This window comes from Salvia splendens, chromosome 17 (genome assembly GCF_004379255.2).
Source record: "Salvia splendens isolate huo1 chromosome 17, SspV2, whole genome shotgun sequence".
NCBI classification, from domain to species: Eukaryota; Viridiplantae; Streptophyta; class Magnoliopsida; order Lamiales; family Lamiaceae; genus Salvia; species Salvia splendens.
The window spans coordinates 5,055,767-5,076,267 of NC_056048.1; the positions used below are offsets into that span (position 1 = coordinate 5,055,767).

The 20,501-nt window shown below is 38.6% G+C and overlaps 3 protein-coding genes and 1 pseudogene across 4 annotated transcripts; 2 read left to right on the forward strand and 2 right to left on the reverse strand.

Moving 5' to 3' along the window:
- Positions 1-812: 812 nt before the first annotated feature.
- Positions 813-4,196, reverse strand: LOC121775345 (protein KINESIN LIGHT CHAIN-RELATED 2-like). Its single transcript, XM_042172423.1, has 3 exons — positions 3,775-4,196; positions 1,441-3,435; positions 813-1,295 (listed from the first exon to the last, which is right to left on the reverse strand). Exons 2-3 carry the CDS (start codon positions 3,378-3,380, stop codon positions 1,082-1,084), a joined length of 2,154 nt encoding a protein of 717 aa, XP_042028357.1. The 5' UTR covers positions 3,381-3,435; positions 3,775-4,196; the 3' UTR covers positions 813-1,081.
- A 2,718-nt stretch (positions 4,197-6,914) lies between these two features.
- Positions 6,915-10,529, reverse strand: LOC121774203 (ethylene-responsive transcription factor-like protein At4g13040). Its single transcript, XM_042171116.1, has 6 exons — positions 10,395-10,529; positions 9,535-9,600; positions 8,931-9,086; positions 7,699-7,873; positions 7,372-7,493; positions 6,915-7,291 (listed from the first exon to the last, which is right to left on the reverse strand). Exons 1-6 carry the CDS (start codon positions 10,429-10,431, stop codon positions 7,173-7,175), a joined length of 675 nt encoding a protein of 224 aa, XP_042027050.1. The 5' UTR covers positions 10,432-10,529; the 3' UTR covers positions 6,915-7,172.
- Positions 10,530-10,556: 27 nt separating this feature from the next.
- Positions 10,557-14,810, forward strand: LOC121774907 (protein ORANGE, chloroplastic-like). Of its 2 annotated transcripts, none has more exons than XR_006045065.1 (4): positions 10,557-10,813; positions 13,898-14,047; positions 14,223-14,384; positions 14,459-14,810. XR_006045065.1 is itself a non-coding variant. In XM_042171813.1 (4 exons), exons 2-4 carry the CDS (start codon positions 13,922-13,924, stop codon positions 14,499-14,501), a joined length of 318 nt encoding a protein of 105 aa, XP_042027747.1. In that variant the 5' UTR covers positions 10,562-10,813; positions 13,898-13,921; the 3' UTR covers positions 14,502-14,810. The 2 variants fall into 2 exon arrangements, 1 of the variants encoding a protein (XP_042027747.1); XM_042171813.1 differs by having other exon boundaries at positions 10,562-10,813; positions 14,236-14,384.
- Positions 14,811-18,712: 3,902 nt separating this feature from the next.
- On the forward strand, positions 18,713-19,945 carry LOC121774204 (annotated as a pseudogene).
- The last annotated feature ends 556 nt before the right edge of the window (positions 19,946-20,501 follow it).

Sequence of the window (20,501 nt, forward strand, 5' to 3'; positions counted from 1 at the left end):
AAAAAGAGTTAATATTTTTTTGTTGTATTCTCCATTGTTAAATGAGAAAGCTTCGACAATAAAATGCAATTCGTTAATTTGATGGTGGAGAGTGTTATTTTTTTCCATGTATTTTTCATTTTTGTGAAAATTAACTGTGTTTGAATTAATTAATGGAATGTTTTAATTTAAAACTTTTTGTACAAATCTAAAATATTGGTGAAACTTTTTGTATGTATAATGTAATTAGAAGTAACGGTGTTAGTAGAGACTTGACGGAATGTATTATTTTGAAACACTATGTAAACTTTTTGTATGAAATAGGTAAATTTAATAAATTTTGTACTAAATTAAAATAAAGGTAAAATAAAAGAATTACGTATAATGCAATATTGCATTGATAGAAGCGTCGTTTTACACGATTCAGCGTCAGCCCACTCTAAGTTTAGAAAGTTCCGAATTTTAGTGGAGCTAATTTAGCATCCTAATGAGGGGGTGGTCTACTCTCATGATCGAATGAGGCTGTGCCACTGTTTTTAAAAACATCCCCAAATTGCCAAATTTCACCATTTTTTGTCATTTCCCACTTCTATTCTTCCATTTCCATCAATGCCATCGATTTCACAAAGCAACAAGCCAATTCCCCTAATAATACTAATGATTAAGCAGTTCTTGTCCCTTAACAAATCCTCATCTAATACAAGTCCCATGTCACACTCACAAGTTGAAATATCTAATCCAAATCCAATTCCAATTTCAAGAAAAGAGAATTAAGAACATTTACATGAGATCTGATCCATCAAAGAATGCATCAATAGTGGTTGCACCAACAATAAGAAAATGAAATCCCATCTTTACTTCATCAAAACACAAAGTTACATAACACAATCGACAGCAACATCTCAAGAGCCCCTCTACATCTACTACGCTGATATCGACCTTTTCGTACCAAAAAACGAGCAAAACTCTCATTCCACACGCCGATCCTGTAACCACAAGGCGTAACGAAACACACCAACTAAAACCTTTTTGTAATAAACATGTACATTAGACGAAAACGGAAACCATATAAACTATCGGCAAAAGAAGCAATCGCATTTTTTTAGGAAACGTCGATAATACTGCCATGAACAGCGTCGTTCTGGACAAGCAAAGTCTCCAATGATCTTCTCGATTTTCTGGTCCTGGACTTTCCTGCTTCTTTCAATAGTACAGCCAGCCTCGCCTTCTCATCTTCCATGTCGGGATTCGCTGTCCCGAGCCTCTCCTCCCTCAGCTCCACAATGTACTCCAAGATTTCAATTGCATCACTAGTTCTATAGTCACATTTCCAAAAAAAATTCAAATATCAAATCTTAACTCATTGTAACAAAATATGCCTCAAAATGGATGAGATTACACACATTATATTTGTGACATACTTATATAAATTAGTTATTGAAAGAGTTTTCATTACTATACCTTCCCATTGCATCATAAGTTCCTGCAAGATTGTTGTAAACTCCGAGTGTATCAGCATGGAACGGCCCACATTCGGACTCGAGAATGTCCCGAGCTTCTTCCAACAGATCAGCAGCCTCATTGATCGAGAAGAGCTGCACCGCAGCAAGCCCCATCTGATTGAGAGCAATACCAAAAATTGCAGACTTCTTCTCCCCTGTCAAGCGAAACTTCGTTGTAGCATTCTTCAAAGCGTTGTACGACTCAACATAGTTTCCCAAGATGTAGTACAGCACTCCCATTTGAGCTTCGATTCCTGCAACGATGCTCTGCTGGCCAGGCGTGTTCCCATACGCTCTTATGGCCCTCTGCAGCAGCTGGAGTGCCTGCTGAGGCTCGTCTAACGACTCATAGATCGCGGATATATCCACCAAACCACTCGCGATCTCCTCAGGTGGGCTGCCCCGGGCTGGCTTGGCGTAAATCTTGAGAGCACTCTCGCAGTAGGATTTGCAATCGCTGAATTTCCCAATCTTGTTGTACAAATCAGCCAAACGAACATAGACAGATGCCACGGATGGATGGCTGTCGCCTTTGATGCCCTTGAACGTGCTGAGCGCCTTCTGGTACGCGCAGATGGCCTCATCATAGCGAAGCAGAGACAGATACGCATCGCCAATGCTGCAATCAATGGCTGAAACATCAGCATTCTGGCCATTGGCAGACATTGCCATGCTTGCAATCACATAATGCTCGAGTGCACCCTCGTAGTCGCCTTTGGTGTCGCAAATTAGGCCAAGAAGCCGCCTGTCCGCCGCCTCCTCAGGTGAGGCTACCAATCCGTTCAACTTATGAATGTCCAGCGCAATATAGCAGAGTCTCTCCGCTTGCTCAAACTGCATTGCTTGCACATGTGCCTCGGCCAAATACCTACACGTCTCCCCAATCCTCGGATCGTTCTCCCCCAACACCTGTCGTTGGATTTCCAAACCCGCGGAATAGAGCAGAATCGAGTTCTCAATCTGCCCCAGCATCGCGTAAGTATCACCCAACTGCATACACCCTGCAAATTTGGCAAGAGCATGGTTCTGGCCTAAATCCATCGCAGGAATCTCGATCGACTTCTCAAGAAGGGGGATGGCCTCGTTGTGCCTCCCGAGCCTGCAGTGCAACGCGGACACAACGTGCAAACACATCACATAGTCAAGATCAGGCGCCTTCTCACCACCCGAAGAGGCCTCAAACGACTTCATAGCCCTCATACCCGAGTCAAGAGCCTTCTGAGGATTCACCCCCGTTGCTATCATGTCCCTCGCCTGCTTCAGCAGATACGGACCAAGAAACTTCGCCTCCCCACCATTCTGCTCAATCTTTGCAGACGAAGACGTCCCCCATTTCTTAACACCCTTCATGCTAGGCGGCTTCCCATTCGGAGGCCTCCCATTTTGTGTCTTGCTCCTCATCGTCGCCTTCTTGGAGGCCTCCGAGGGAAGCTCCACACACGAGTGGCGCCTAACCTGCGACTTTGAAGTAGGCGAGTCACAGCTAAAACCGGCAGGATTGACCCTAAACTTCTCCCCAAAACTGTCATCCTTGACTACTACTTTCTTCATCCGTCCTCCTCCATTACTCCCACTCACGCCATGCTCGCCTCCAGCGAGGAAATTCAGCTCAGAGTCAAGGCGCGACTCCTCACCATACGAGAGGTAGCTGCGTTTGGATTGAGAATGATCCGAGCTCTGCATATCACACACATTGTTGTAGAGGTCCTCAATGGTGTTGTTCTCCACCATGCCATCCATGGCTAGGTCGAGAGAGTCGCTGTCGTGGCTCGCTGAGCTCGTGGGGAGGCTGTGAGTGCTCAACGGGCTACGAGGCGACCTCTCCATGAAACTCTCCTTGCGAGGAACATAATGCTGCTCCTCTTTCTCCTTGGAAAACCTCCCCTTCAACTCAGGCATTCTCACTAAATCCAACTAGATTTTTTTCTTTCCTCTTTTTCTTACTTTGTTTTTCCTATTGATTGAAATTCAAAAGTTGCAGTTAGTTTTGACCAAAATTCATTAGGAAATTACAGCATTACAGAGAACTTAATGATAGCCCCAATTCATCAAACGCATTAAAAGTGGAATGTAACTGCAAAAATTCAATCTTTAATGCATTATAGATCAGATAATTCCTTCTTTTTTTCTCTTTTCACCACACAAATATGATCATCCAGAAATCTAGGAATTATATCCAAAAAAGGAATGACATTTTTCTTAGATTCTACAACAAAAATGCATCAAAATCTTCAAAAAAATCACTGCACAAAAGCGAAAACTAAATAAAAGAAAGTTCATAAAATGATCATACCGAAGAGAAACTGATTGGTTATCGGCAATGCGCGTGCATTTGTGTCTCTGCCCTTGATTGCTTGTTGTTCATGTATATATAGATTGATGGGCAGAGGAGATGAAGAGAAATGGAAATGGTGATTGGTTTGAAGTTGAAGACGAAGGGAAGGGAAGGGAGGGGCAGAATTGGATAAATGGAGAATCCAGATTATATAATATATAACTGATGATTGAGATCAAATGATTGCACAAATGTAGGTAGATGATTCCAAGTTTTTATTTTTTTTACATTTTAGTGTGTGTTTGTGTGTGAATATATGTGTAGAAGGATGTGTATGTATAGTTGGGGAGTAGAGAAGTTGAAATGTTGGAAGGGTGAAGGGGGCTGATCATCTTCCACCACCGCCACCTCCCACCGCCGTTGCCAACCGCCGCAATTCAGTTTTTGTATTTTTCGATTTTTTGTTTTCTTTCTTCCAGTAGCATTATTAAAAGTATTTTATTTATTGAGGTGGCGTTCGTTTGGAAAGATAAAATAATAATGAGATTCAATATAGGATAAGATAAGATGGATCTTGTCTTGAACTAAATTAATATTACTAAATTTTATATTGATGTTTGGTTGAAGAGACTATGTCTTGGACTAAATTATTCTTACTAATTTAGTTAATATTACTAAATTTTATATTGATATTTGGTTGAAGAGACTATGTCTTGGACTAAATTATTATTACTAATTTAGTAATACTAATTTATGAAAGATCATGAAACTGCATAACATAATCACTGTTGGAGGAAAAACTCAAAATCATAAAAATAGAATGGAAAATTAAGGATTAATACAAATACAGAACATAAAGCATAATTATACCACAAGCATTACTACTTATTTAATTTTCACCACCTCCTCCAACACCATTCCCCAAACAAACAGTATTTAATTTCATTTAATTAACATTACCCATTTCCCCAAAAAATTTCACAACCCTTCTTCTCATCCTAGGAAACAATCCACATCCACATAAATAAATCGATCAAAATAATCGGCTGCATAGCTGGTGGTGCACGGCGGAGTGAAGCAGAAGTGGGAGAGAAGAGAGATGCGACAATTTTAGTCGTAGGGGTTGGGCCCAGATGAAAAGTCGCGAGATTAGGGTGAAAATAGTCAGAAGAGACGGGCCACGACGCGGGCCGACGGGCCGAGAGATAACTTTGTCACAATAACCGAACGTCGGCTAATCCGGTGACTGAGATTGAGTCTGGGTGTAGTACGGGCATCCGAACGGGCACAATGTTGACTATTTTTATTTACTCATGTTGTTATCAATTGATTGTTCAGCTAAACAAGCTGCTTTTTATTTATGTATGTTATATAAGGGTTGAAATTTATACTAGTTTTCTTCAATCTCATTTTAGTTTGTATATTTCTTATTATACATAGAGGTTGTAATTTAATTATCTGTATTCATTTACCTATTTTGGTGAGACTCCCTCTCGAAGACATTACAACTTGCAAATGCGTCTGTAAACCATGGCTCAATCTCATTGAGAGTGACTATTTTTTCAAGTCCCATCTTTCTAAATCGTCCCCTGCCCTAGTGGTCTCGATACCGTCTACAAATTCAAGTTGGTTCAATGTTTTCAAATCGGAAGAGAAGCCCAAGCGCAAGCCGGATCCAATCACCAAGTTTTATTTCACCCAAGCATCAACAATACAATGTTCTTCCAACGGTTTGCTTCTTCTAAAAAATCCTTTTCGTGATCATCTTTATGTATGTAATCCTATCACTCGTGAATTTGTTGAGCTCCATGAGCGACTTACTCACCCTCAGGGAAGATTGTTATGGAATTGGAGTGAGCAGAATAAGCGGACAGTGTAAGGTTGTCTATCTTAACCCTAACAACGATGGATGCCATGTATACACTCTTGAATCAGGATCTTCGTGGAGACGCGTTGAAGGTGTTATCCCCTCGTTTGATTGTTGTTACAGCTCCGTTGCTGCATTTGTTAGTGGCAATCTCCACTGGTTAGTTTCAAAAGAGAGGGGGATTCCTTTTGTTTGTTGCTTTGATCTTGAGACAGAATGTTTTAGCACTTTCTCTCCACCCCTTGAATGTGTCAAGAGAATGTTCTTTGACAAGGGAATGTTGTATACTTTGGGGGATTGCCTGTGTTTTTGTGATGACGAACCAACATTTAGTTATGACTACGAGAGTCTGATGTGGTTGTTGAAGAACTATGAACAAGTCCAGAAATATTGGTGCAAAGTATCTGTCATCACCATGCAAGGACCTAATTTAAGTATCTTTACTCAACATCCTTTCTATGGCCAAGATTATCTCAAACTGTCTTCAACCTATCAAAGTTTACAAAAATGGTGGCATGTTGATGTTATGGAATCAAGAGCACTTTCTATACTACTCTGACAAGAAGAGAAGTCTTAAAAAAATTGGTAAGTTTGGTAAAATGGATGATGATTGTTTGTATATTAAGTCCATTCTTCTCCCTCCAAGTTTTCTCTCACTCAAAAGAAGCTTTGGTATGCAAAATGTAACATCATTATAATTTGTACCTTTTTTTAATCCTCATCACGGACTTGTAATTTTCTTATGGTGACTCGTATTTGTATTTATTTAACTATTATTAATTGATTGTTTATTGTTTAGCAGTGTCGAAATAGTGTCACAATGGCACGTGGTTAAGGATAACAATGTTTGGAAAATCATGACCTGAGGAGGGGAATAATAAGAAATAAAATAGAAATGGTAAAGAATCATTAATAAAAGAATCACCAAACTTTACTCAGAAACACCCCTATATAGCATGAAATCCATATAGCTCAATCTTATGAAGATTCCAATTATGTTGATAGTACCTTTCATTTTCACATTGAAACAATTTCTATAAATTGGAGTGATTCTTGAATGTAACATATCAATTCAATACAAATGAAAACTTTGATAAACATAATTGTCTTCATTTGACTTAATTAACTTTAGCTGGTATTTAAAGCTATAATTCACTTAGTTGAAACATCTTTTCTTTGATGTGTCGAGAGTTGACAATGTAAGAAAATTATAACTAGAGTTACTAAGCCAAAGTTGGGACTTAGGAGAGCCTCTGGTTATAAGTAATAAAGTAAATCATCAACAAAGATATAAAAACAAGATCATGAACATTTTGCACATGTTCATGCTACCTTAAAATTTGCAATCACCTTAATAATTCTGAGATAAGAGATGATAAACAATGATGATGTTACAGCAAAATGATGCATCTTTTCCTTGCGGAATCTGCCCTAATAGGGGCGCTTATATACCAAGAACCGAATAAACTCTTTAGCCTTAAGCCAAAATATATGTATATATAAGAAAAAGAAGGAAAAAAAAGTGGCAAAGAAGGTGATCAATGGGGGGTTATGGTGCTAACATATCATCTTCAGAAGCTGATGGACCACTGCGTCCTTGCTCCTCGCCCTCACAGTCGTTGTCTAGAAGCTTCCTCCGCGGCCCAGTCCCACTACGTCTCTGGCTTTCTGGCGATTCATAGGTTCGAATCAGAGGCGCGTTATGTAGTGAGTGGCGTGAGGTATCAAGAACTGGGGGAAAAACTTACTCTTGTTGGTGATGGCGGAGCGCGTGATGGCTAAGAATTCGTCCCAGTTCAATTTCCTGAGCTCCTGCTTTTCTTCCTCGGAAAGTTCAAAGTTGGGCTCTCTTCCACACATGAATGCAGCCCTGCACATTTTTAGAGTCGAATGTGTCATCTTTGCTAACTTGAGAAAGTACACTGACTACCTAAAACGAGCATGAGATTGGACCGTTTCTCTAAGGTTTAACGACCAAGGGAAATCAAGTTGATACAAGAATCATAATGGGGAGATTAGGACTAATGATGCTGTTGGGATGATGGAGACGGAGGGGAGATGGATGTTTATGATACCTGTCATAAACTCGAGCGGCCTCTTCCTGGGAGCCTACAGTTCCTAAATGGATCTGTTTCTTGTCAACTTTAATGGCAGCTTGCCATTTCAAATTCTTGAAATAGACTCCTCTCATGATGCATGGTTCTTGGTTTTCTACATGCTTCCTTCTGTGTCTCTTTCTTCGTTTCACCTCTGCTAGAATGAAACCAGTGAGCAAGAAAGAATCAAAGAAACTGACTACTGAATCAGTTGAACATATTTGGGTGAATTCATCAGAAAAACAAAGTTCAGATTGAGTAGACATATATTACTATTGATCTTTAAAGCAACAAAGTCCAAGGAGCTTTGCTGCTACATTTGATACAGCATGGATATACGACGAGACCAACTAAATACTGACAGTTGAACAAATTTGGGTGAATTCATCACAAAGGCAAAGTTCAAATTGAGTGGACTTATGTTACTATAGATCTTCAAATCAACAAAGTTCAAGGAGCTTTGCTGCTACATTTGGTTAGATGTGTATATACGTGATAGCCATTATAATGCGTGGCTCGGTCATAATTTGAGATGACTTCGTCTTTTTCTGGAGCTACTCCTATTCACTATGGGCTATAAACAGACCGATGAAAAACATAAGAGGAAATTAAGCACATTTTTTAGAGTAGAATGAAACGTCGAGCAATATTGCCACACAAATGTTCCCAAATATCGTTTATATGCTCACGAGTTGAATGTGTTTTAGAGGGTTTTCAACTTGAGAAAGTGCGCGACTGCCTAAAACGAGCATGAAGTTAAACCCTTTATCTCTGATCCATCGACTAAGGGAAGAGAGATGTTTATAATACCTGTCATAAAGTCAAGCAGCCTCTTCTTGAGAGCCCACAATTCCTAAATGGATCTGTTTCTTGTCAACTTTAATTGCAGCTTGCCATTTCAATTTCTTGAAATAAACACCTCTCATGATGCATGGTTCTTGGTTTTCGACATGCATCTTTCTGTGTCTCTTTCTTCGTTTAACCTCTGCTAGAATAAAACCAGTAAGCAAGAATGAATCATAGAAACTCCCTACTAAATCACTCCAACATATATGGATGAATTAATCAGAAAAGCAAAATCTACAGCTGTATTAAATAGCTACAAAATGAAACTAATACTTTAATTTACATAGAGATAATTCTACTTGAACCAAAGCTGATAGAAGTACTCGACCAGACCGAAGATGGAGGCACAAAGAATGAAAATAGACCAGGAAAAGGCTGAAGTGATGCACTCGAAGCAGCAGATATGTTTGACGAACCAGGGCCAGTTTCCAAACTGGTTCCTGGACAATGATAGAAATCGATGTCCACAAATATACATAAGAATGAATTTGCAACGACAAAAACAATGAGATAATCGAGAATTTATATTCCAGCATTTATCCATCAACTTTAAACACAACTTGTTAGCTACTCATATTCTCTATTCAGATGTTTAAAGAAGACTGAATCAATATTAACAGCGATGCCAACGACAAGGGCAGAGTTTCAAGAAACATTCAAAAGTGTTGACATGCGAAAATTTGATGGAGTTAAATGAGTAAAACAATCATCTATATGTGATACATTATTTAGTGGAGTAGATGATATAATATGAGGATTAGAACAACCCTCTATCTGTACATGATGATTATTTAGTAAAGCCAATCAACTAACAATGTAAAAGACGAGCATTGAGGGCCACACGAACATAATCAAATATGCAAAATTACCATGAATGAACGAGAATTAGAAATAGTTAATCATTCATGATTACATGAAATAGGCATGCATTGATGGCTGATTACAAGCATACAAAGAACAACATCTAACAGAAATTGGAAATACCAAAGCACAATCCTAAGAGCTTGCGTCTACGAAGGCTCACCATGGCAGGTCCTACAAGACGAGCAAAAAGTTAGTTGATGGCCTCATCTTACACAAGAACAATCAAGAGTTGTTACATTAATGCAATAATAGCCTACTAACGTGTGTATAGCTCAAAATGCCAGCATAAAGAATTTTCACACCAGATATCTCAACATAATGTGTAGCACCTCAGATCTCACACCCGAAACCAAAAGTCATTAACATAAATACACAAACAACTCCGCAAAATTCTTGAACTAAGAGGCAAGTTACTGACTCCCATTCCAAAATACAGAGCATGCCTATGTTCTGCACCCAAGTTTTTGACATCACATTACTTTGAGCACATAAATATCCAAGAAACTAAATATCAAACACAAACACTTTGGCCATAACACTTCAACTGTCACCCCAAGTAATCAGCCACATCCTCAAAGCCATCACAAACAAGAAACATAGAAATTTGGAACATCTATCTGAACAAAGACACATCCTCAATAAACATCCCATTTTAAGAAAACTACAAGCTAAAAGCTTTAAGAATCTTCTCAAACAAAAAAGCCAAAGGTGACCAAGAAAAAATCAAGAACCCTAGCCAATCCTACCCAAAAGATTAAAAAAGGTGGTGAGAAATAAACACCCAACATATCTGAATTTTCCCTAAAAATAGACCAGCACCCAATACCACCCATCACCCTAAACAGAAATATAATTTAATCGAATCTACATAATTACCCAAAAAAAATACAAACTTTAAACTCCCACAACCCACAAATCGAGAAGCTAAACCCACAACAGAACAGGTTTGAAAAAAAAACACAAACTTGTCATCATCCAAAATGAGCCAATGCCAAAGCCCATGTGACAATTAGTGCAAGACTCCAGGCAAAACAGTTTGGAAACATAAACATAGCTCAACGAAATTCTTCAACTCAGACGCAAGTTACTTTTTCTCAGCTCACATTTAGAGATTTTTCTCACCTAGTTTTGATCGAAAAACCGTAACTTGTTTTGGGAATGTTGTTTTATGTATGTCGGGTCGGATCTGCACCGGTTCCGGGTCGGAGGGTACACGCGTGTATAAATATAATCATAGTAGGAAATACTAATATCATTGTTTCATTATTTTTGGCCGCCGCTCTGTCTCTTTCCCAAATTCAAGTTTAGTACTCTCTCTCTCCCAAATTCAGGTCCTCTCTCTACCAGTTTCAAGCTCTCTCTCTTGCCCGCCTGCTCGCCCAAGGTAATCTCCTCTCATTTATAGCTTATCTACCGTACACTTATCTCCAAGATCCAATTTTTATGACTTCTGGTTTTGAATTATAGAAAAGCTTAATAGTTACCACTACTATTTAAATTAGGAATAAGGTTTTTTAGTCAGAATTCTGGGTGCCCCACTCCCAATCTCTCTGTGTTTTTATGTTAAATTTTTTTGTGAGCAATATTAACTCTATGATAAAATTAACATAATTATATTGGGCGATTAGGAATCTCTTTGTGAAATCATAAGTCCTATTTATATACAAGGCAATTCATAAGTCCTATTTATATACTACAAGGCAATTCATAAATCATATTTATATAAGGCAAGTCATAAAATCTTATAAATAGAACACCAATTCCATAGGAGAGCCCAAATTCGAGGTAGTGTGCATTTGGTGTAGAAAATAAACAGACAGTCGAAATTTGCTAGAGAGATAAAATAGAGAGGTGGTGTGAATTTGCTGGAGAGAAGTGGTGTGCAGTTTTATACAGAAAAAAACAATTTCATGTGTAGTGTTACAACTATAATTCATGGAAAAAGTAAATTGTAGTATGCTTTTATTTTTTTGGTGTGTAATCTCTGGCATGCTTATTATTCTTATGGCTGGGGATAAATATCGAAAAAATGATATATCGCTCGTATCGTATCGAAAAATATCAAAAAATAATCGGATTTTCGATATATCGTAATTTTCGATACGAAACGATACTGTATCGTAAGTTTTCGATACGATAACGATATGAATTTCCTTATATCGTGATATATCGTTTTATATCGAATATACGATATATATTGATATTTTCGATATATCGAATATACGATATATATCGATATTTTCGATATATCGTTTTATATCGAATATTCGAATATATCGAAACATATTGAAGTTTTATTAATTTTTGTGTGAATTTTAAGTTTTGAAATTATAATTTTCGATATACAGGTATTCGATACGATATCGATATTGATATTATCCATATCGAAATTCGATATATCGAAACTTTCGATACGATAATGATACGAAATTTTTTCATATCGATATTTTTTATACGATATACGATACAACGTTTTCGATACGATATCTCATATCGACCCACCCCTAATTATTCTTTAGGTTCAAAGTTAGAATATGATCTCCAAAGACTCAATCCATCAAAGAATGAAGCAAGATTTCTTTAAATACCTACCATCAGAGATCCTCACCGATATCTTGTTGAGACTCCCTCTCGAATACATTGCAACTTGCAAATGCGTTTGCAAACCGTGGCTCAATCTCATTGATAGTAACTATTTTTTCAAGTCCCATTTTTCTAAATCCCCTACTACCCTAGTAGTCTTGATACCTGATACTAATTCAAATTAATTCAATCTTTTCAAATTGGAAGAGAAGCCCAAGCGCAAGCTGAATCCAATCATTAAGTTTGATTTCCCCCAAGCAACAACAATACAAGGTTCTTCCAATGGTTTGCTTCTTCTGAAAAATCCTTTTCGTGATCATCTTTATGTATGTAATCCTATCACCCGTGAATTTGTTGAGCTTCGTGGCCGAATTCCTAGCTCGTGGTGTGTGTAAGTGTGGCTTCTGATTAGCAAAAACAGTCAATTCCGATTTCAACAAGATTGAGAAGATCCAATCTTACTAGCACCATGATATTGAAAACTTATGCAGAGCCGTATCCCAAGCAGTTAAGACAGCGTTGGACCCTACAATAAGAACGATAACCTTAAAAACTTTATTTCTTACACGACACGACATTTTTGAAGAAGAAATAACTCACTTGAATCCATCACAGGTTGGACAGACACAAGGGTTTATGAAGATTGGATCATAGAGTGGAGACCAATTTATAGTGCCACACCCTTTATACGTCTTACACGCTTAGTAGCCAACTGCTTTACAGCTCCGACACGGCCGCCCATATTTTTTCTACAAAAGCAACCTACATTAAACAGCCATAAGTGTACATAATAGCTAAACATGATTCCTTGAGCTGCACTGGTCTTAACCTGAACCGAAAGTGAAGCAATGTAAAGAAAACGCAAAAACGACAAAGACATGTATACTTCACCATAAAAACTACACCAAGTTACTTATACAACACAGTGCACTCTAACCTTCTTAAATGAAGTGTAGCGTTCGGAGACTGAAGAGGACAGAAAACCAACAGCGAAAACTCCACCAAGAAGCGAAGCAGCAACTGAAGCTACCATACGCAGGGGGTGGGAAACGCCGTTTGGCATTTCAAATAACAATGAATCTGTAAACTGCAAAGCAAACCGAGCTTCTACTCAAGGAATGTAACTTGTACTTCAGTAATCAATCAGCATACAGAAGAGGCATTCCTAATCCTATAGGGAAAATCGCTACCTCGTTAACGCTTAAATGCTAACGAGGGACAATTTTAACTGCTGCTAAGTTCCTAAAAAGAAGACCTTTGTGTGAAGAACATTCCATTAACTCATAGTATTAAGAAGCTTAGCAAATTCAGCTATCAAATTTGGAACAAACTCATGCTATTCACAAGCTTTGTTAATTCAGCGATCAAATAATTCATTTTCAGCTATCCAATTATTCGTCTCCTAACCCATTTCCAATGAACATTATAGCAACACGATAATTGAAGTTTTGACATAAATTCCGAATTAAAAAAGCCAGAAAATGAAAATTAGAAGAAATATTACCTTCTGTGTGCAGTTTATCACATAATGCACCGCACAAAACAGGGATAATCTCAAATTCAACCATAAACAAAGCTAGAAAATTTCCCAAAGTCTAGTAATCGATACCCGATCTAATTTCAATTTGATTTCAATTTGATTTTGACGTGGAGGCGACGTGGTGCGCCCTAGCGCCATGCGTGACGCCCACTCGCCGGCCCGCGAGTGGAAATCGTCACGCTGACGCAATAAATCATTTTTTTTTAAAAAATCGAATATTAAAAAAAATAAAAAATAAAAAATTGTAAACGGTAATATTACCGTTTAATTAGCCGGTTTTGTATGCTGATTGATTACTGAAGTACAAGTTACATTCCTTGAGTAGAAGCTCGGTTTGCTTTGCAGTTTACAGATTCATTGTTATTTGAAATGCCAAACGGCGTTTCCCACTCCCTGCGTATGGTAGCTTCAGTTGCTGCTTCGCTTCTTGGTGGAGTTTTCGCTGTTGGTTTTCTGTCCTCTTCAGTCTCCGAACGCTACACTTCATTTAAGAAGGTTAGAGTGCACTGTGTTGTATAAGTAACTTGGTGTAGTTTTTATGGTGAAGTATACATGTCTTTGTCGTTTTTGCGTTTTCTTTATACTGCTTCGCTTTCGGTTCAGGTTAAGACCAGTGCAGCTCATGGAATCATGTTTAGCTATTATGTACACTTATGGCTGTTTAATGTAGGTTGCTTTTGCAGAAAAAATATGGGCGGCCGTGTCGGAGCTGTAAAGCAGTTGGCTACTACGCGTGTAAGACGTGTAAAGGGCGTGGCACTATAAATTGGTCTCCACTCTATGATCCAATCTTCATAAACCCTTGTGTCTGTCCAACCTGTGATGGATTCAAGTGAGTTATTTCTTCTTCAAAAATGTCGTGTCGTGTAAGAAATAAAGTTTTTAAGGTTATCGTTCTTATTGTAGGGTCCAACGCTGTCTTAACTGCTTGGGATACGGCTCTGCATAAGTTTTCAATATCATGGTGCTAGTAAGATTGGATCTTCTCAATCTTGTTGAAATCGGAATTGTCTGTTTTTGCTAATCAGAAGTCACACTTACACACACCTCGAGTTAGGAATTCGTCATGTTTACCTTCGAAATGTTTATAAAATGGAGTAGATGCTTAGGTAAATGTTCACCTAGAACCATGAAACATGGATGTTGTAATCATATCAATAACCTTAGATAGCTAGTGAATTTTTGCATATGTTGTTAAAGATGAACCATTGTGGTTTTGCTGTGATTTTTGGTTATGAATATGTTACATTGATAGAAATATGTAGCACTTCAATATTTGAGTAAGTGATTAATTTATAGTCTGTATTTTGGAACATTGGCTAGTTAAACTGTCACGACCGCCCTTTAGGGTTTATAAATAAGGGCGATCGTGATTAAAAGACCTTAATAAACAGGCGAAGGAAACTAGGGTTTCAATAAAGAGTTTGACCAATAATTAATATTTAATAAAAAGGGCCAAGCGGTTGACATTATCCAAATAGTTAGGTTCAAAGCTAAAAGGTTGATGAGTAAAAACAATGTCTCAGCGGAAGCGTTCAAGAGAAAGAGTGACGTCATGTGTGGAGACACAACGACACTCGTAGTTCACAACTAACCAAACCATGCTTCAATTTTAAATTGCTCAACACCACCAACTGCTCGTCGCCGCTCAACTTGCACATAGGGAAAACACATGCAGGGCTGAGTACTTAATATACTCAGTGGGCTTATGCCGAAAACATTTGATGAAAGTTATGTCAATTGTTGAGTGGAATTTCTGGACTAGAGATTTGTGAAATAAATTACTGCGCGAATCTAAAATAATTTCCTTTCCATGAGGAATAAATATATTGGATTCGATTCGCAAGCTGAATCGAATAAATTGGATAAATAATATAGAAATCCAGTCCGTGATGAATAAATCGTGGACTGCACAATTTAAAATAAAATACAATGGACTGTAAATTAACTAGTTTAATTAAATATTATGTAGAGATTTTCCTCATCCGCGATGAGTTTTTCCTCCTCCGTAATCTGCAAATAAAATACCAAATAAATCCAAATTAAACCAAAATCATATAAAATAAAATAAAAAAGGGAATTCAAATCCCACTCCTAATCCCACGATTAAAATAAAACGCCCCTCCCCATCACTCCCATAATTCTCTCCCCAAACCTAAACTACCATTAGCCACCTTCTCTCTATTATATATTTTATTTCCAAATCAGATTCTCTCCTATCGTTCTCTTCATTTTCTCAAGGTAATCTCACAAATTTCATTCTAGTTTTCATGATTCAAGCCAACTCATTCAATCTTCTTCTAGCAGAAACCGTGAACCAAACTTGAAAGACGGAGCTATCGCGTGTTTTCTCAAATTCTGTTCAAGGTATACTTCCTCCCAATTTCAATTCCTATCGTGTACATCATACTAGAGCATACCACATAGTTTGGAACTCAAATACCTGCTAGAACATATCACTTTGTTGCACCAATCGAAACTCAAAATCGAAGTAAATAAAGTAAAACCGAACCAAGGCAACCAATGTTGCAATTGTATCTCAAAATTCTCGGGGTTATTATCTCCTATCTTTGGCGTTTTGATTCTTTCCTCATCTCGGCAGAATGCCAAAGAGAAACCATAACCATGTCTAGGTTGCAAATATATCTAGCAAAATATAAATCACTTTCAAGATCAAATTTTGCAGAAGGTGGGCAATATCAAGAACTCAACATAAGCAGATAACCCATATCGACAGATAGTGTTAAAGAATTGAACCTTATTTCACCAAATCAAGTAAGAACCTACCTACAAGATTTAAATCGAGAATTTCGGGGTTGTGCGGGGCTGTTCGGGTTGGCTGCGGTGATGTTCGGGGCTGCACGACCATCGGCGAGCCGCGTCTTCCCGACGCGACAGCAGCTCTTCCGGCGGCAACGATCCAGCAGCGGTGGCGGTGATGTTCCGGGGCGGAGCAACGGCTACAGCGGCATCTCCAGGCGGCGACAACAGCATCTCCCGGCGTCTGACGGCGAAGGCGGCTCGGCTGGACGGCTGTGTAGACGACGCAGCCAGCAGAAGCTCTTCCCAGCGGCGACGGAACAGCAGCGCGACAGCAGCGTCCTCTTCCGGCGAAATCAAAGGAGCAGTAGCCAGCTCCGGCGAGGCGACTATACAAAGGCAGCGGTGGCTGGTAGGATGGGAGACGACGACGACAGATTGAGAATGTCTGCAATTTGTCGAGAGAGAGAAGAAGGGAGAGGGAGAAGAAGATAGAGAGAGGCGTGGGGTATGGGGAGTAATTTTGGGCCTTTTTAGTTTTTTAAAAAAAAGAGATTGGGCCTTGGTTTTAAAAAAATTTTGGGCCTTTTTATTTGATTAAGGAGAAGTAAGGATGGGAGTATATTAGTTGGGCAACTTTAATTTGGCCTCACAAATTTTGAATTGGATTAATAAGATGGATGGGGATATTTTAGTTTGGGCCAATAATAAAATAAATCTTTGAGTTAATAATTAAATTAATTGTGGGGAATTATTTAGTTAATTCTTGGAATAATTCGATGTACAATTAATTTACCCCAAGTTTTGAAATAAATGTAATTGCGAGGGGAAATACTTGCGATAATTCAGCTAAGCGCTTATATAACTTTGTGAATTTATTTGACATCGTGTAAAAAAATACGAGGAGCCAATGGAGGAATTAGGGGCGTAAGTGGCCGCCGAATAATCAAAAATTGAGAAAAGAGATAAAAGACTTTACTTAGGATGCACGCAATTTTTTAATTATGTATTTGAAAAGTGTGTTGATATGTATATTATCTAAATGTTAAAGGTGAATCATCGCATGTGAATCGTGATACCAAAGGGAAGTGAGAACTTGAGATTTTAAGCATTCGAGGTGGGCTTTCTTTTACCAAACTCTTTTACGTTTTCAAAAGTATGATTATGGTGGAATAAGGGTGGTTTAAATTGTTATGTCATGCCATGTTTGTTTTGATGATGAGATTGTTGCATGATGCCTAGTTTGTTGAGCTTGCTCCATTAGGCTATAGGGCTATGTTAAGATTGTTGCATGATGCCTAGTTTGTGAGTTCGCTCCATTAGGCTATAGGGCTATGTTAAACGAATTCGGGTCTGAGTAGGGCCGCAAACACTATCAGGCTAGTGTACACAGGTGAGATCGTGAGCCGTCCTTGCTAGTCGGCCGGTCTCGTGGGCGAATAGTGTGGCCACACTTTCGTCGCACCATGGAAAGAGGATTTGATTGAATGATGGAAAGAGGATGTGATTGAATGATTGATGAGAAAGTGGGGAGATTGTTTTGACTGGCCAGTCTATGAAATTGTTTTGTGATACTCGATGATATTTCTTTTCTAAATGTAAAACTCGAGTTCACTATGGTATGGATGACATAACTTTCATCAAATGTTTTCGGCATAAGCCCACTGAGTATATTAAGTACTCAGCCTTGCATGTGTTTTCCCTATGTGCAGGTTGAGCGGCGACGAGCAGTTGGTGGTGTTGAGCAATTTAAAATTGAAGCATGGTTTGGTTAGTTGTGAACTACGAGTGTCGTTGTGTCTCCACACATGACGTCACTCTTTCTCTTGAACGCTTCCGCTGAGACATTGTTTTTACTCATCAACCTTTTAGCTTTGAACCTAACTATTTGGATAATGTCAACCGCTTGGCCCTTTTTATTAAATATTAATTATTGGTCAAACTCTTTATTGAAACCCTAGTTTCCTTCGCCTGTTTATTAAGGTCTTTTAATCACGATCGCCCTTATTTATAAACCCTAAAGGGCGGTCGTGACATAAACAATATTTTATCTTGTCATTGTATGTTTTATATTGAAATTGTGGTAATTTAATAATTTTGATTGTTGTTCATAGAATAGTTAATTAAGTTGGTGATGATAGTGATTTTGTTGTTGTGGCATTCTTGCTGAGACAAAAATCGATGGCATTGTGTTTTTATTTTATTTTATTTTTGTAGAATTTATCCCTTTCAAATTCAAATAAAATACATATAAAATCGGAATCAATAACTTACTAATTAAATTATTACACTACACTACACTAAAGCAAATAAATAGTATGAGTACAAAAATAATTGTAGGACTGCTGCGAGGGTAATACCGTCAATATATCATATTAAAAGATATATGCCACGGCAATTATGCTGTCACACATTAAGGCCCCGTTTGGTAGCTATGTTACGATTAGATAAGAGGATTAATCTGGGTTTATTTGTGCATTTGGTAGCTAAGTTAATAAACTTAATAGCCCGTGTTTTGTATCCGGCCCGCATAAGGCCCATTAAAAAATCTATGTTTCAATCACATATGTAACCACCCATTTTGGCATGTTACATAACTAGGATACCTAGTTAATATTGGCAAATTACATTTTTACCCGTCAAATTTATAATCCTAAACTAAACATACGTCTCCCTTCTTTTCTTCTTCACAAAAATTGCTTCTGCCTCCTCCAAAGACCACGTCCAGCTCCCCGACTTCATCTTCTCCTGCGTCCCCAATGACTTCATCCAAGGCCTCGCAGACCCCGCCTCCGGCATGGTCGGCCTCGGCCGCTTCGACATCGCCTTCCATAAAGTGGTCGCCGCGAAGATGAAACTCCCCGACCGTTTCTCGATCTGCCCGCCGTCGTCGGGGATAGGGAAACTGACCGTCGGAGCTGGAGCGCCGACGAAATCCGACATCTCCGGTTTGATGAAAACGACGCCGTTGATCGTGAATAAACCGGTGAGTAATCAGCCGTTTTTCTCTGACAACGATCCCTTGCAGGAGTACTTCATCGACGTGAGGTCGATCAGGGTCACCGGAGAGGCGGTGGAGGTGAAGGAGTAGTATTTCGATATCAACGGGGATTGAGTAGGCGGGACGAAGATTAGCAGCTTGCAAAACTACACCGCAATGCACACGTCGATCTATAAGCGCACATCCTCTGAGGAGCGTGGCGGCGGTGGGGCCGTTCAGAGCGTGCTACAGCGCGGAGACGGTGAAGAGGACGGGTGCGAGGCCGGAGGTTCCGGCGATTGACCTGGCGAATGCGATGGTGGAGGTTGATCGGAAGACGATGTGCCTGGCGTTCGTGGATGCCTCACAGCTTAGGTTTACTTCTTCGCTTTTGGTTCATAACAAGACCTGCTCCCGCATTTGGTTTCATTTCACTTTCAGATTTAAGTAGAGCTTAATTTTTACATAATTTTCATTAAAATTGAGCTCTGATACATGAAATGCCTCTTTGTTTCTTTGAAGACGAATGGACAACACGTGCATATTCGACAAAGAAAAATACAATTAACTTCATTTCCAAAATAATAAACTAGATCTTGAGGATAGTTTAGTAATTAACTTAAATTAATGAGGATAATTTTGGCAATCATAATTTTAATCCTTGCTTGTGATTTATTGTACCAAATACTACAATAAGATACCTCACAATTATCTTAATCTACCAAACACCCAATATATGTAAATTAACTAATCGAAACTATGATAACTATCATAATGGTATCATGTCTAGTCGAAACATGACATAACTATCAAACGAGCCCTAAATAGAGAGGAGGAGAAAAGAGTAATTTGAAGAGAAACATAAAATAGTAAGGAATTTAGGGAAATGAATCAATAATTGAAAAATGGTTGGTGGTATAGCGACGAATAATAAAAACTTCACCGACGAAACCATTGATAGGATAGCCCGCCTGCCAATTCCACCGGATAACGCCCTGTCACTTTTATTAATATTTTCGGATAAATATTAATTTGTTACGTTTCAATTGTCACTTAAATATGTCCAAAAGATCGAATGAAATTACATTTGAGTTTTGAAACCTATAAATCTTCTTGTGTCAATTGTTCCTTGATCGTCCAATCAATTACGAAGCCGCGCTTGGTTCAACACTACCATTGAATTCACTTACGTCCAATCGGCGTTTTGTC